Source organism: Phycodurus eques, chromosome 14, assembly GCF_024500275.1.
Source record: "Phycodurus eques isolate BA_2022a chromosome 14, UOR_Pequ_1.1, whole genome shotgun sequence".
NCBI lineage: Eukaryota > Metazoa > Chordata > Actinopteri > Syngnathiformes > Syngnathidae > Phycodurus > Phycodurus eques.
In genome coordinates this window covers 23947004-23963675 of record NC_084538.1, presented here as the reverse complement: position 1 = coordinate 23963675, position 16672 = coordinate 23947004, and the positions used below count along the sequence as shown (strand labels likewise).

The 16672-nt window shown below is 41.9% G+C and overlaps 1 protein-coding gene and 1 non-coding gene across 2 annotated transcripts in view; one reads left to right on the top strand and one right to left on the bottom strand.

Annotated features, from left to right (window-relative positions):
• Nucleotides 1–16672, bottom strand: part of LOC133413058 (adenylate kinase 7-like) — an 89387-nt gene that overhangs the window by 15352 nt on the left and 57363 nt on the right. The window contains exons 8-9 of the mRNA XM_061696945.1: nt 12944–13034; nt 2213–2290 (exon numbers count right to left, since the gene is read on the bottom strand). Coding sequence (XP_061552929.1) covers nt 2213–2290; nt 12944–13034 — 169 coding nt within the window. The remainder of the gene's footprint in view (nt 1–2212; nt 2291–12943; nt 13035–16672) is intronic.
• On the top strand, nt 9901–9992 carry trnar-ucu (transfer RNA arginine (anticodon UCU)). Its single transcript is given in 2 exon segments — nt 9901–9937; nt 9957–9992. It is a non-coding gene; the product is annotated as a tRNA-Arg (tRNA).

Below are 16672 nucleotides of genomic sequence, written 5' to 3'. Positions count from 1 at the left end.
AAAGGACAATTTCTTGTTTTCTACACTCTCAGCTCTGCTTCCGCAGGTACAGTAGAAGCAAGCAGCTTGTCACTGTGAGCGCTCGCCACCGAGTCAAGCGGAGGAGGAACGTCCAAACACAGACAGGAACACCCTCGCGAAATCCAGCCCACTGGTTATCAATCTTTGGAGTCAGGCTCTCCATTGACCTAGAAGTACCTGGCCCTTAAAATGGCTTTATTTGTGCAAGAAAGGAAATAGGGAGAATAAAATGTGATATTATTTTAGTTTCTCAAGGTGGTTACAGGGAAAGCATGTCACAGACATTTTAGTGAGACAACTGGGGAATGTTTTAAATTGTGAATAAGGGTATATGTTTCCTTTAAATCATTGTCTGTGTAGTTAATAAAGGTTTTATGATGGCAACAGTGGGCTTAAACAAAAATTTCAAAATATAATTAACCTCAATGGAAATTTTTGTTTGACCAGTGTCATGGAATGTATGTGGTTGAGCTTTGAGGTAGCACTATATGTGAATGCAGCAGTAGTATGATATTATATACTGTAATATGCCCAATGATTGTTTTCTCCCTATGCAGTACATACCAGCAGTCCCCTGATCTGGCGATACTCTTCCACCACTAGTTCTATGTTCTCCACCAGACCGAACTCACACAACCAGTGGACAGAGAACAGTTCCTTGAGATGGACACCCTCCATGCAAAGGTTGACGTGCAATAAATCAATGTCCATGATCTTTTAAGAATGTGACAGAAAATATTATATTAGAAGCAGTTTAAATGTTTTAGAAAACAGAAAGATTCCATCCTTCCATCCCTCCATCCATTTTCTATACCACTTATCCTGTTCAGGGTCATGTGGAGCTGGAGCCTATCCCAGCTGATTCCGGAAGAAAGGCGTTCTAGGCTTCACCCTGGACTAGTCGCCAGTCACCCATAAGGTACATAGTCAGGTCCATAAGTATTAGGACATCAACCCAAGTCTCATTTTTTGGCTCTAAACACCACCACAATGGATTTGAAATTAAACAAACAACACGTGCTTTACATACAGTGTTTCAGCTTTAATTTGAGGGTATTTACATCCAAATAAGGTGAACGGTGTAGGAATTATGAGTTTATACACTATATATGCCTCCGACTTTTTAAGGGGGGCAAATGTAATGGGACAAATTAACAATCAGAAATAAATCTTTCCCTTTTTGATACTTGGTCTGGAATGCACAGACATCACCAAACGCTGGATTTCATTCCTGGTGATGCTCTGCCAGGCCTCTATTGCACCTGTCTTCAGTTCTTGCTTGTTCATGGGTATTTTTTCTTCATCAAGTAAAATGCATGCTCAATCAGATTCAGGTCAGGTGATTGCCATTACATAATATTACATAATATTCCCCTCTTTGGTTGCTTTCGCAGTATGTTTCAGGTCATTGTCCATCTCCACTGAGAAGCACCGTCAAATGAGCTCTGAAGCATTTGGCTGACCATCATGCGTCACTGCTGAGGTGGGTTAGGGTATGTTTTGGATCAGGAGGAGTTCCTTTCCTTCTCCATATACTTCTCTTCCCATCACTCTGGGACAAGTTGATCTTTGTCTTATCTGTCCATATGATGCTGTTCAAGAACTTTGAAGGCTTCTTTAGATGTTTGGAAACATTTTATCCGGCCTTCCTGTTTTTGAGTGAAGCATGGTGGTGCAAATGGAGCTGGTTCCATTTTATTTATGGATGATGTTACTGCTGAAAAAAAGCAGCAGGATGAATTCTAAAGCGTTTCGACCAGTATAATCTGCTCATATTCAATCAAATGCTTCAGAACTCATTGGACAGTGCTTCACAATGCAGATGGACAATGAACAGAAGCATACTGGGAAAGCAAGCAAAGTGTTTTTAAGGTAAAGAATTTAATGTTGAACGCAATGGCTGAGTCAATCACCTTACGTGAAGCTGATCGAGCATGCATTTCACTTGTTGAAACCAAAACTAAAGGGAAAGCTGCCCCAAGACAAGCAGAAACTGAAGACGGTTGCACAGAGGCCTGGCAGAGCATCACCAGGGATTAAATCCAGCATTTTGCACTAAAGTCAGCCATCATCAGTGACTCAACAGCAGTTGTATTTCTTCAAATGATCAGTTATGTAGACCTTATATAAATGTCAGTTTTCTTTTGGCAAACAATAAGTTTGAAGAAAAAAAATATTTGTTGAAACCTACGCTCAAGTCCTGCTGGAGGAAGGCCTCTTCAAATGTCTTTCTCTGGATCTTCCCCAATCCAAGCGCACAGGCAATGGTCTGACGAAGAAAAAAAATAAATGTAATTTGAGATTCTTGCACTTTCATGCCAGTATTTCTCAACAACAACAAAAATTGCAAGCCATAACAGGAAAATCGCTTGAATGTTCATAACAATGGTTCCTCATGCCAACCATGACTGACATTGACGCAAAGCTGATAATTCCTCAGTGTCACATGTAGATGACGTACCAATGACTCACCAATGACCCAACTCTGTTCATTTTATGTCATGCGTGTTTTTTTGTCGGTAAGGAGGATGGGTTCTGGAAGTCTTTGGCCCATCCCCTTCATGAGTGATCTCAACTTTTCCCAGTCAATAGCAAGTCTTGCATTTGGACATTTTGTCATAGATACAGATGCGTCAGCAGGGTTACTGTCGCATGTAGATTTAAATAACAACATGTTTGTAATGTACTGTCAGGATGACAAGGCATTGACTACACCAGACAGAGTGAATACATTTCCATAACCAGAGCGTAGTCATGCATAGGATGGAAGAAAAAGTGATCATTGGCACTTACAATACGTAGCAACTTATTGCTGTCAAGTTCAATAATTGTCTTGCCATTAACACCTGATCTGACAGAGACTCAAACTATCAATGCTCATGATGGGGAATAGATGGACAACTAAGGCCTGGTACACACATGATGATACTAAAGCTGGTTTTTTTTCCTGATTTTGGCCCTTCCTGACCATGGATGACAATTGCCAGACTATTTTATGTCTTTTCGATTACCCTGGAGTCTGAGGTGTGTTAACAAAAACATTGTACCGATAATAGCTTCCAAAACGGGTCAAATTCGATTAAATGTTTTCAGTATTTACGACTAAAATTATTCGTGTGTGTGGGCAAAGAAGACGTCTCCTGAGTCATGACCCTTTGAATTGTGAGGTGAAAGAAAATGTCGCCAGTCAAGAAGACACCTCACTGAGGAACATGGAAACAGCCGTAAATAAAAACAAACACGTCCTATCCAATGTCGTATTTTGTATGAGAATGTAGCCAGTCAAGAAGAAACCTCACTGAGGAACATGAAAACAGCCGTAAATAAAAACAAACATGTCCTATCCAATGTCGTATTTTGTATAAGTGGGTTCACCAGTCAGCAAGAACTATTATAGTAATAGTATAGAAGTAGTCTTTACTGATCAGTAAAGACTACATCACCATCCTGCAACACTCAACATACCTCGTACTGCTTCTTCATGTACATTTTTGTAAGATCACGTTTGATCTCACAAAATTTCTGTCTTGGCGGACTAGATTCAAGATCGGTGATGGAACGGAACCTTTATGTGTGTGGTGTTCTGTGGCGAGATTATCAGAGCACACCACACACAGCATGACCACAACTGTTTAATGCCAATTTTTCTTTTTGTCCTTGTGTGGTGTTTGTAACAGATACACTTTTAAAATAAAAATAAAAAAATCCTTGTGTGTACCAAGCTTTAGAGCAATTAATTAAAATAAGACGAGATCATGAGGAGGAAAAATATCAGTAATTAGTAATCACTTCAATACTATGGGTAATACAAGGGGAATAATTTTCTTCTGTATGTTCATGCTATGTGCACATATCAGCGGAACAACGCTAAAAACACGCAACAACGCTAAAAATAAACTAGCTTTTGGATTCAAATATACTGTACATGATGGCGACGCGGCGTAAATGTCTTTTGTGGAGAGGATCAGATCGGCGAATTATGACATTAAAGCCGATCAGTCGATCAGCATAAAATGCTAAACACTGGGGAACATTTTTTTTTAAATTCTGTTGTGTTAGATTTGTATGTTGATTAAAACTAAAATTGGCATGCTGATTCCAAAATTGCAGTCAGTTTTTTTCTAGCACATCGTTTTTTTCTCCACGGCTTACCCTCCAGATAAGCAAAATTCTACTGATTAGCTGTAGTAACACTTGCCATCTGATTATGATTGGACTCATCGACAACTACGTGACAACTTGTTTGTGCAGTCACAATTGAGACAGTGTGGTGAGAGGTGTGTACAGCTCCCAATAGGTCAGTAGTATCAATATCTGCAAACAGAAAGATAGCATAGTAGGAATTAAGAGGATTTGTGCTGGCTTTTCTCTTAGCCTTGTAACCATGGGCATACCGTTGAAAGTTCTATTTCATTTTAGGCTGTTTTTTTTTTAGTTTTCAAAGCTTGTAACTATTCCATCTCAGTGTTTTATTTACATAGGTATAGATTTCCTTGGCTCCACTTTGTTCAAAAAGTTGACGTGACAGAGAAAAACTGAGATCAGTTTTGGATTCCGCACCCAAAAATTTGTCAAAAAGAGCTGTCAGACCTAACTCAACAAGAATTGTGTTATCGGCTGATAACGATCAAGCCGATCAGATCTGTGTAAAGTCTATTGGAGATGGTCTTATAACCTTTGCGTGCTTGTCTATATTCTTCTTTCTAATCTCCTGCGATATCGCTCTCCTTCGCTTCCTCTGGTCCATGTTCAGTGTGGACACACCATGTCATCAAACAGCACATTGATTACTTGTCACCCTTTAAAAATGCTGACTAACTGATTACAAGATACATGTGATGCGATTTAGAGGACACACCTGGTTTGAACATGTCCCGATTGTCAAATTATTTTCAACCTTTTCGAGGGGTACCATAGAATTTTTTTGCAGGCCTGTTTCATGCAGTTGTTTTTTAAAACATTATTCTATTGAACCACAATTCAAACACAATATCTGATTTTCATTGGTTAATTTTCTTTACATTTATATCTATTACTTTTGTCAGATTCAAGGTATTTCTGTGTTCACTGTGGTTTTTTCATTCATTGAGAGGGGGACCAACAATTTTGTCTGTGTGTGTGTGTGTGCATGAGTGTGTGTGTGTATACAGCAGCTGAAATAAGTATTTAGCACAGAACCATTTTTCTCACGAAATATACGTTCAAAGGTGCTATTGACCTGAAAATTTCACCAGATGTTGGGAACAACCCAAATAATCCATACATACAAAGAAAGTAGAACAAATAAGATCAGAATTTAAGTTGTGTGTAAAAATGTGAAATGACACAGGGAAAAAGCATTGAACACTTGAAGAAAGGGAGGTGCAAAATGGCATGGAAAACCAAGACAACACCTAAAATCTATCAATAATCAAAGCAATCCAGCCCCTTGTCAGTGCAAATGAATATCAACTGGTTCAGTCCTAATTGGCCTACAAAAAGGTTTCATTGCCAAGGTGTGATTCAAGACACATCTCATGATGAGTAAAGGCCTCTTTATACTTTGCATCACGTGACCGACGAATTGGCCGGCGCAGCCCCTCCGTGTTGCTTGACGCGCACACGGCAAAAATTGTTGCTAAATGCCGCGATCATCTTTCGTGATTGGTCCGTTTTAGTCACCTGCTGTGATGATGTAATCAGTATTCCTCCCGGTTCCACATAGCACCTACGCCGCCGCCTTTTCGATCGATTTTGCAGCATAATTAAACGTATCATCTGGTAATCTAGGTACATTTGTTCTAGCAGACTGTTCCACGGTTGCCATTGTTGTTGTTTTGTTCCTTGTTACGGAAAGAAAGTAAAAATGGCTACCGGAAATGGCAAAAAATGTAGAGGAAAGTCCGCCTTGTGGCGTCCTAGCCAATACCAGCCGTAGTGACACGCCTGACTTGGAAGAGAACTGCAGCACACACTTTCAAAACAGCGCGTGTGGGTTGCGCTCGAGTATAAAGGCAAACTGCTTGCGGGATAGCCGCAGTGACGTCAACGCAACTTAACAATGGCATTGGTTACAGGCACACACAGTGGGTACGGAAAGTATTCAATCCCCCCCTAAAAATTTTCACTCTGTGATATAATGCAGCCATTTTCTAAAATCATTTAAGTTCATTTATTTTCTCATTAATGGACACAGAGCACCCCATATTGAATTGTTGAAATTTTTGAAGATTTATTAAAAAGAAAAACTGAAATATCACACAGTATTCAGACATTCATATATTTAACTTCGTTTCTGTCCATTTCTTCTGATATTCCTTGAGATGGTTCTACACCTTCATTGCAGTCAAGCTGTGTTTGATTATACTGATTGGACTTGATTAGGAAAGCCACACATCTGTCTATATAAGATGTAACGGCTGATGTAACGGTCATGGCTTGATGAAGCCAACAGAACCACATCATCTGCAAAAAGCAGAGATGCAATACTGAGGCCAACAAACCGGATCCCCTCTATGCCTCGGCTGCGCCTATAAATTCTGTCCATAAAAGTTATGAACAGAATTGGTGACAAAGGGCAGCCTTGGCGGAGTCCAACCCTCATCGGAAACGAGTCCGACTTACTGCCAGATATGCGGCCCAAACTCTTGACTCCGGTCGTACAGGGACCGAACATGCATCTTCCCTACCATAGGAGCCAACTCACTCAGGTGGTGATCAGTTGACAGCTCCGCGCCTCTCTTCACTCGAGTGTCCAAGACATGCGGCAGCAAGTCCGATGACACGACCACAAAGTCGATCATCGAACTGCGACCTAGGGTGTCCTGGTGCCAAGTGCACGTGCGGACACCCTTATGCTTGAACATGCTGTTCGTTATGGACAATCCGTGATGAGCACAGAAGTCCAATTACAGAACACCGCTCGGATTCTGATCGGGGGGCCGTTCCTCCCAATCACGCCCTTCACTCTCCTTAAAAACCAAAGACAAAGTCCGAAACCTTGGTGTTCTGATAGATTCCAACCTGACTTTCAACAGTCATTTCAAATAAATTACTAAAGCTGTCTTCTTCCATCTGAAGAGCATATCAGAGTGAAGGCAAGCAGACCAGGAGAAGCACATCCATGATTTTATCTCAAGTAGACTTGACTATTGTAACGGTCTTCTGACTGGACTCCCTAAAAAGAGCATTAAACAGTTGCAGCTCATTCAGAATGCTGCAGCTCGTGTTCTGACCAGAACAATGAGGTCAGAGCATATTACTCCAATTCTAAAGTCTTTACACTGGCTTCCAGTCAGCTTTTGAAAATATTTTAAAGTTCTGCTACTGGTCTACAAATCACTAAACGGTTTAGGTCCTGAATAAATGAATGAAATGCTAATGAGATATAAACCCAGTAGGGCTTTGAGAGCGACAGACTCAGGTCAAAAAGAGGAGCACAGAGTCCAAAGCAAACGTGGTGAAGCAGCATTTAGCTATTATGCTGCACAGAAATGAAATTAGTTGCCAAAAGAAGTGGCGTCAGCCCCAAGTGTGCATGTTTTTAATTCCAGGTTAAAAACTCTTTTTTTCCCATGCTTTCTCGAGCATTTCCACTTTTAACTGATATTTCTTGCACTGCACGCTGTTTTAATTAATTTTTTATTTTTTTTCTCTTTGTTTACAAGCTGTTTTTTTCTGTTTTTAAATTATTTTAATCGTGTAAAGCACATTAAGTTACCTTGTGTATGAAATGCGCTATTTAAATAAATTTGCTTTGCTTTGCTTTGCTTTACTTTACTTTCTTTGTTTGTATGGGTTATTTGGGTTGTTCCCAACATCTGGCACCTTTACAAATACAACCACAATCCCAATGAAGTTGGGACGTTGTGTTCAACATAAATAAAAACAGAGTATAATGATTTGCAAATCATGTTCAACCAATATTTAATTGAATACACTACAAAGACAAGCTATTTAATGTTCAAACTGATAAACTTTATTGTTTTTAGCAAATAATCATTAGCTTAAAATTTTATGGCTGCAACATGTTCCAAAAAAGCTGGGACAGGTGGCAAAAAAGACTGAGAGAGTTGAGGAATGCTCATCAAACCTGTTTGGAACATCCCACAGGTGAACAGGTGCCATGATTGGGTAGAAAAGGAGGATAGCTCTAAGCATGTCAATATGAGGCAATTCAAGGTTGTGGTTTCGAGTCCCGCCAGAGTCAGCTTTTAACTGAATAGTTATCAGAATCATCTTCATTTGCCAATTTTGTCCAAAAACACACAAGGAATTTGTCCCCGGTAGTTGGAGGCGCTCTAGTACGACAACAGACAGTCAATTGACAGAGAACACTTTGGAGACATAAAGACATTGACAAAAACAACAGTCACTAAGCAGTAAAGGGTTGCTAGTTATTTGGAGTGCCGGGACATTTAAAAAATGAATTTTTTTTTTGTCAATTGTGCAAAAAGATGCAGAGTCCTCTAGCACTTCGAGCAGTTCGAATGACTAATATTGCAGTAGTCCAGTGCAATGACCATTGTGCAAAGGGCGCCGAGACTTCAAGGAGTGTATGCAGTTTGAAGTGACGAGTAGTGCGATAATCTGGGACAATGTTGGTTGTGCAAATGTTGCAGATACTCCTCAATCAGTGTGCAACTGGAGCAGATGCTACTCTGGCATGAGTGGCCAGTATATGCAAATAGTGCAGCATGGCAAGACAACTACAGTGAGTGCCTGAGTAATGTATGATTGGCCCCACAGAAATGTGACAACGACCTCAAGTAAAAAAATTGCCAGCATGTCGTAATGGAATTGTAGGTTAGGTGTTTAAGAAGTTGATCGCAAGAGGGAAGAAGCTGTTGGAATGTCTGCTAGTTCTAGTTTGCATTGATCAGTAGCGCCTACCTCAGGGAAGGAGTTGGAAGAGCTGGCGACCGGATGCGCAGGGTCCGAAAGGATTTTGCACGCTCTTGTCTTAGTTCTGGGAGCGTGCAAGTCCTCAATGGTGGGTAGAGGGGTACCGACAATCCTTTCAGCAGTTTTGATTGTCCGTTGTCGATGGAGTTTGTCCTTTTTTGTAGCAGCACCAAACCAGACTGTGATGGAAGAACACAGGACTGATTCGATGACCGCTGTGTTGAACTGTCTCAGCAGCTCCGGTGGCAGGCCGTGCTTTCTCAGAAGCCGCAGGAAGTACATCCTCTGCGGGGCCTTTTTGAGGACGGAGTTGATGTTGGTCGCCCACTTCAGGTCCTGAGAGATTGTAATTCCCAGGAACTTGAAGGTCTCGACGGTTGACACAAGGCAGCTGGACAACGTGAGGGGCAGCTGTGGCGAAAGATGCCTCCTGAAGTCCACGATCATCTCTACAGTCTTGAGCGTGTTCAGCTCCAGGTTGTGTCGGCCGCACCACAGCTCCAGCCGCTCCGCTTCCTGTCGATATGCAGACTCATCTCCGTCCTTGATGAGGCCGATGACAGTGGTGTCATTTGCAAACTTCAGGAGTTTGACAGTCGGGTGCGCTGAGGTGCAGTCGTTCGTGTAGAGAGAGAAGAGCAGCGGAGAGAGGACACAACCTTGGGGCGCCCCAGTGCTGATGCTGCGTGTGGATGAGGTGGCCTACCCAGCCTGACCTGCTGTGTCCTGCCCGTCAGAAAGCTGTAAATCCACTGGCAGATGGCAGGTGAGACGCTGAGCTGGAGAAGCTTGGATGAAAGGAGTTCAGAGATGATGGTGTTGAACGCTGAGCTGAAGTCCACGAACAGGATCCTTCACTGTCGAGGTGTTTGATGCCTTGCTCCCACTCAGGTGCTACCATTCCTTGGTAAGCTTTTAGCCTGTCCCACCGAGTCGTTCCATGGAAAAACTTTAGATTTGGTAAATTAGGGTAACATTCCAAAAGTGACCCCAAAAGGCTCTGTGGCGCAATGGACAGCGCATTGGACTTCTAAGCTTGTCAAGATGAGGCAATTCAAAGGTTGTGGGTTTGAGTCCCACCAGAGTCCGCTTTTAACTGAATAGTTATTTGAGCATGATGCCGAGCTCCCACTCGGGTGCTACCATTCCTTGGTAAGCTTTTAGGCTCCCATTCTTGGTGTACTTTTAGGTTTGGTAAGTTTGGGTCTTCTTTTCCTTTCGGCTTGTCCCTCTAGGGGTCGCCACAGCGCGTCATCCTTTTCCATGTAAGCCTATCTCCTGCATCCTCCTCTCGAACACCAACTGCCCTCATGTCTTCCCTCACGACATCCATCAACCTTCTCTTTAGTCTTCCTCGAGCTCTCTTGCCTGGCAGCTCCATCCTCATCATCCTTCTACCAATATACTCACGATTTCTCCTCTGAACCTGTCCAAACCATCGAAGTCTGCTCTCTCTAACTTTGTCTCCAAAACATCGAACCTCAGCTGTCCCTCTGATGAGCTCATTTTTAATTTTATCTAACCTGGTCACTCCGAGAGCGAACCTGAACATCTTCATTTCCACCACCTCCAACTCCAGCTTCCTGTTGTCTCTTCAGTGCCACTGTCTCTAATCCATACATCATGGCTGGCCTCCCCATTGTTTTATAAACTTTGCCCTTTATCCCAGCAGAGACTCTTCTGTCACATAACACACCTGACACCTTCCTCCACCCGTTCCAACCTGCTTGGACACTTCCTGACCTCACTCACCATTGCTCTAGACGATTGACCCCAAGTATTTAAAGTCCTCCACCCTTGCTATCTCTTCTCCCTGTCGCCTCACTCTTCCCCCACCACCTCTCTCATTCATGCACATATATTCTGTTTTACTTCGGCTAATCTTCATTCCTCTGCTTTCCAGAGCATGCGTCCATCTTTCTAACTGTTCCTCCACCTGCTCCCTGCTTTCACTGCAGATCACAATGTCATCTGCAAACATCATGGACCACAGTCCCACCTCCACCTTTAATTCGTCTGTCACACCTACAGCACACCTTACCGCTGTTCTGCTGCCCTCATACATCTCCTGTATTATTCTAACATACTTCTCTGCCACTCCAGACTTCCACATGCATTACCACAGTTCCTCTCTGGGTACTCTGTCATAGGCTATCTCTAGATCTACAATGTACCTCCTTCTAACCTCTGTACTTTTCCATCAACATCCCCAACGCAAATAATGTGGTACTCTTTCTAGGCATGAAACCATACTGTTGCTCGCAAATACTCACTTCTGTCCTGAGTCTAGCCTCCACTACTCTTTCCCACAACTTCATTGTGTGGCTCATCAACTTTATTCCTCTATAGTTCCCACAGCTCTGCACATCACCCTTGTTCTTAAAAATGGGCACCAGCACACTTTTCCTCCATTCCTCAGACATTTTCTCACGCGCTAGAATTCTATTGAAGAAGCTGGTCAAAAACTCCACAGCCACCTCTCCTAGATGCTTCCATACCTCCACAGGAATGTCATCAGGACCAACTGCCTTTCCATTTTTCATCCTCTTTAATGCCTTTCTAACTTCCCCCTTACTAGTCATTACCACATCCTGGTCCACCACACTTGCCTCTTCTACTCTCCCTTCTCTCTCATTTTCCTCATTCATTAACTCCTCGAAGTATTCTTTCCATCTAGCTAGCACACTGCTGGCACTGTTCCTGCCTCTTCTGGAAAAAAGTGTTCACTACAGCCATTTGCATCCTTGTTGCAAAGTCTACCACCATCTGTCCCTCCAAGTTCCTTTCCTGGATGCCGTATTTACCCATCACTTCTTCATCACCCCTATTTCCTTCACCAACATGTCCTTTACAATCTGCACCAATTACGACTCTCTATCTGTCTGGGACGCTCAGAACTACTTCGTCTAGCTCCATTTCTCTGAATTTCTCTTTCACCTCAAGGTCACATCCTACCTGTGGGGCATAGCCACTAATCACATTACACATAACACCCTCAATTTCAAGTTTCAGCCTCATTACTCGATCTCTTACTTTTTTCAGCTCCAAAACATTCTGAGCCAACTCTTCATTTAAAATAACCCGGACTCCATTTCTCTTCCCATCTCCACCATGGTAAAATAATTTAAACCCTGCCCCTAAACTTCTAGCCTAACTGCCTTTCCACCTGGTCCCCTGGACACACAATATATCAACCTTTCTCCTAATCATCATGTCAAACAACTCCCGAGATTTTTCCGGTCATAGTCCCAACATTCAAAGTCCCCACATTCAGTTCTAGGCTCTGTGGCTTAAATCCCGCCTCGCCTGTGTGGAGTTTGCATGTCCAAATGGCTGGATGGATGAATTCCGATTGCTCATATGATTTGCAACAAAATTTGATAAAAAAAAAAAAAAAAAAAAGACTTTCAATAAATGTGAACATCTTTTTGTGAAAATACAATAGTTGTTATTTATGGATTTTTAAGACACAAATTTTGTGGTCCGGCCCACTTGAGATCAAATTGGGGTGAATGTGGCCTGCAAACTAAAACGAGTTTGACACCCCTGTTAATGTATTCATCTATATTCTTCACCACTTATCCTCACTAAGATGGCAGGTATGCTGGAGCCTATCCCAGCTAACTGCGGGCAGGAGGCGGGGGACACCCTGAACTGGTTGCCAGCTATAATTGCAGGCCACATATAAACAAACAACCATTCACACTCACATTCATACTTATGGACAATTTGGAGTCTTCAATTTCCCTACCATCCATGTTTTTGGGATGTGGGAGGAAATTGGAGTGCCCGGAGAATACCCACGCAGGCACAGGGAAAACATGCAAACTCCACACAGGCGAGGCGGGATTTAAGCCCGGGTCCTCAGAACTGTGAGGCAGATGTGCAAACCAGTCGTCCACTGTGCCGCGTTATAATGTATTATTGAGTACAGTATATTAAAATAAGATGGAAGAGCAGATTTCTAATAAACTGACCTTTAATCTTTACATGGTTATGGTATGGATGTACTGTATTATTTTCTGTGTGACATACATACCTTAACAATATCCTCCATAGTGTTGTTGGAATAGTCCACAGCTACCAAGTAATAGGGCTTGGGCTGATGCTCAATTATTTTTTGAATGACTCTATAATGAATGATAGAAAAGGACAGTAAATGGCACATCAAACCACTTTCAAATTCCTCCGCCACATTCTCATACTATGGCTGCATAAGTACAACTAAGGCCAGGCAGTAAGTACTCTGGTAAGTAAGTAATCAATGTACAGTTGAGATTAAGAGACTTTAATTTTACTTGCCAATACAGAGTTACACCTATCCATTTTCTATACCGCTCATCCTCATTAGGCAATGCTCAAGCACCTCCTCAAATGCTTCCGAAAAAGGCCCGGAAAGGCGGCTGCTACCTTTGGTGGCATGACTAGTAGTGTCATTTGTAGTCAGTTAATTTTTCTTAATCTTGTGTGAGTATAGTGTTTCTTTGATTGATTGATTTTTATTGTATCCAGACTTTTTAGACTTTTTTTTTTTAGACTTTTTTTTTTGTATTAGACTTTTATAGGGTTTTATTCTCACTGCTGATATTGTCATTGTGTACATTGTCCTTTGTGTGCTCCTGCTGCAAGACTAATTTCCTTTCAAGGGACAATAAAGACATGATTATTACTTTAAATAGATAATTTATTTTGTGTGAAAATGCTATTTTTTTAAAGAGACCTAAAACAAAAGATAAATCAAGAGGGGAAGTGAATTGAAAACTGTAATGGGTGTCTACAAATCAAAACCGAAAAAAATAATCTCCACATTATACCGTGATTTAATGGAAGGGGAATACTATATACTGTTTATCAAGCAGAGATGAGAAAGAGAACTTGGGGTAAATATTAAAGAGGCTGAATGGTTATGTAAACGTAGTGACGATGGCCCGGTTGTCACTGCACCTCCACCACCACCAACTTGATACACTGCATTCTGCCAAGCTGCCCTGCTGTGGAAGACAGTCACAGGGATGCTCTAATTTATCTCACACAGACTTTCAATTAATTAACAGTTCCCTGAGAAACCTGGGCTTCCAGTCATTACAGACCCCACCGTGGTGCGCAGGTTTCAAGATACCAAACCAAAGTTTGAAAACCCGCTGGTCAATGCATCCCAAGATAAGATTTCAAAGGACTATTCGCTCCTTTGAAATTCATGCAAGGACTGCTGGAATAATTGCTGGGATACAGGCGACACCCGCTGGCGTTTGAGAGTTACTGCAAACATGTGGACTCTCATTCGAAGTTTCTCTAACTGAAGATAAATGTCTGTTTTGATATTTTACTAACTCTGCAGAAATATTCCAAATGTATGTCTTGATGTCTGTGTCATTGTTTCAGCTTTACAGGTCCAGCTGCGAGACTTTGAGAAATTTTCATCTTGATTTGAAGCCAAACAGTACGAAATGTTGGATTGAAGAATAAGCAGTTGATCGGCCAAGACTCAAGTTTAAACAATCATTCTATATACTTGATCTATGAGTAAGAGTAAAAAGTTAGGAGTACTTTATATTAATATATGATTGTTAACACTATTTTTATGGCTAAATTGGAGACCGAAATTCAAGTCGGTGTGCATGGTCTTTCTCCAGTTTCTCCGTCCCTTAGACATGCCCCCTGGGTATTTAACCTTTGACTCCCACCTCCTCTTGGCTTTTTGGTTCGTCTCCCTCTTGTTTCTTCATGCTGAGGGTTACCTAGGTACAGCTCCGCCATGCTGCCACCCCTTCCCTCCCCTTTTCTTTGTTCGAACACGCGGTTCTAAAAGAAGCAGATACGCGTCCTGCCAAGCGTGATCGCTGTGAAATTACTAGCAAGTCCCTGGAAAGGCAGGACGAGAGACCGTCATATTCTCCCAACAAAAGTGTGACGAACAACTTCCCTTTTTCTTCTCCCGCCTGTTTTTCTTTTATTTATGTGCATCTTCTTCTTCAACCAAATCTGCTTCGTTTTCTTTCTTAGATGTGAGCAGAAAGACCATCCCCAAAGACCAGCTAATCTACGGTCGTGAGTAGCACAACAATCGTTCCGAGTGTGCAAAATTATTGCCCACTAATTTTGAGGTAAAATACCAGCTTCACACAAGTTCCAACTTTGTACTAACTCAACACGGTATAACCTATTCACGCCTATTCCAGCCACACACGATGTCCTTCTTTCTTTACATATGCTAGTTTCTTTGTATTAGCCTTATTAGTAGTTTTTTCTTTTTGTAGTTAGACTCCTGTGTGTTTCCCTATAGATCCCTCGTAGATTTAATTAAATATTCTATAAAATTCCACTGCTTGTTGTGGTTGTTTCGAGTTTAATAATAAAACCTCTGAAATCGAGGACTCATATTTCCTAAATGTAGCAACCTTCAGATTATGACAGTGATAGTGTTTTTTCGTCACTTTTCCTAAATTTTATACATATAAAAAAAGAGACGTGGTGTTCTTTACGAGATAGTTTGATTGTGACGTTAAAACGTAAATTGAACTAACGCAGAAGTGAACGCAGGCGTTCATCTTCGACGAATGTATTTTTTAAATAAACTACGTTTTATCCAACACCAATATACGTGTAGCGAATGTGAGGGTTAACTAAAAATGTAATTAATTTGGAAAAAGATTAAGTCGCAAGCGACACCTGCGTTACTTCCGGTCTTGTATGATTTTAAGTTTCAGCGTTATAACTCAAGCTATTTTGTCTCGTAAAGGGTCACTACGTCACTTTTAGATGTATAAAACTTCAGGACAAAGTAAAGACAAACCTTTTTTCAGTCTCGTAATTTGAAGGTTGCTATTTGAATTAGATAAGAGTTCTCAATAACCAGAGGTCTTTTGTCGCACCCAAACACACACAAATGATACAGAGAGTGAATTTTATAGAAAATTTAATGAGATCTAACATGGAAATCTACAGGGAAACCATACATAAAAATAAAAATAAAAAACACAAACAAACACTAAGCAAAGGAGACTGACTTGTGATGTGAGGTTGGGACTGAGCATGGGATGACAAGGCATATAGCTGGGGGTTCCTGTTCTCGTTAATATAAACCCAAATATGCACTAATCTGTACTTTTAGTCGACTGCGAGTTGGATTTATGTGTGTGGAACGCAATTTATGCAGGCTGGTCGAGCTTCCGAATGTTTGGCCGATCCGGACCGCACGGAGAACAGGTAGAGGAAGGGGGAAAAAAAGAAGAGAAGGAAAAACAAAAAGTTCCCAGGCAGGATGGCAGGAGCCCGTATGTCGCTGTTCGCAAGAAGTTCGGAGCGGATGTGTGCTGCCCGCTTCCTTCCACACAGAGATTGCCCAGGCAGCCGCATAGGTAGCTCGGAGCGCTGGCAGGATGCCCTGCGAGTGGGGAAGGGTCCAATGTGTCCTCGTCACCTCGTGTTGCAAGGTGGGGTGTCCTGGCTGGGCCAGCCTTCGGCAAGTTGGTCGATCGAGAGCGCACACAACAAAGGGGGCTGCGGCCTTTATGGCCAGCTGCCAAGGGGGTGTGTCCCCCTTTCCCCCTCCCCCATCTCCGGGACCAAAAGTGAAGCTGGACCGCCTCTGAATGTTACATTTCCATTTTAGGATTATTTTGTGGTTTAAAGCCAGTGGAATAAAATATTAATTATTGGATTTAAGATAACGAGACAATTTTCCAGCTTTGCATTGTCACGCGTACATCGTCGTTAATCCCTGGAACGAATGTTTCAATTGTGTGTGGTTGTTGAGAAGACTAATATT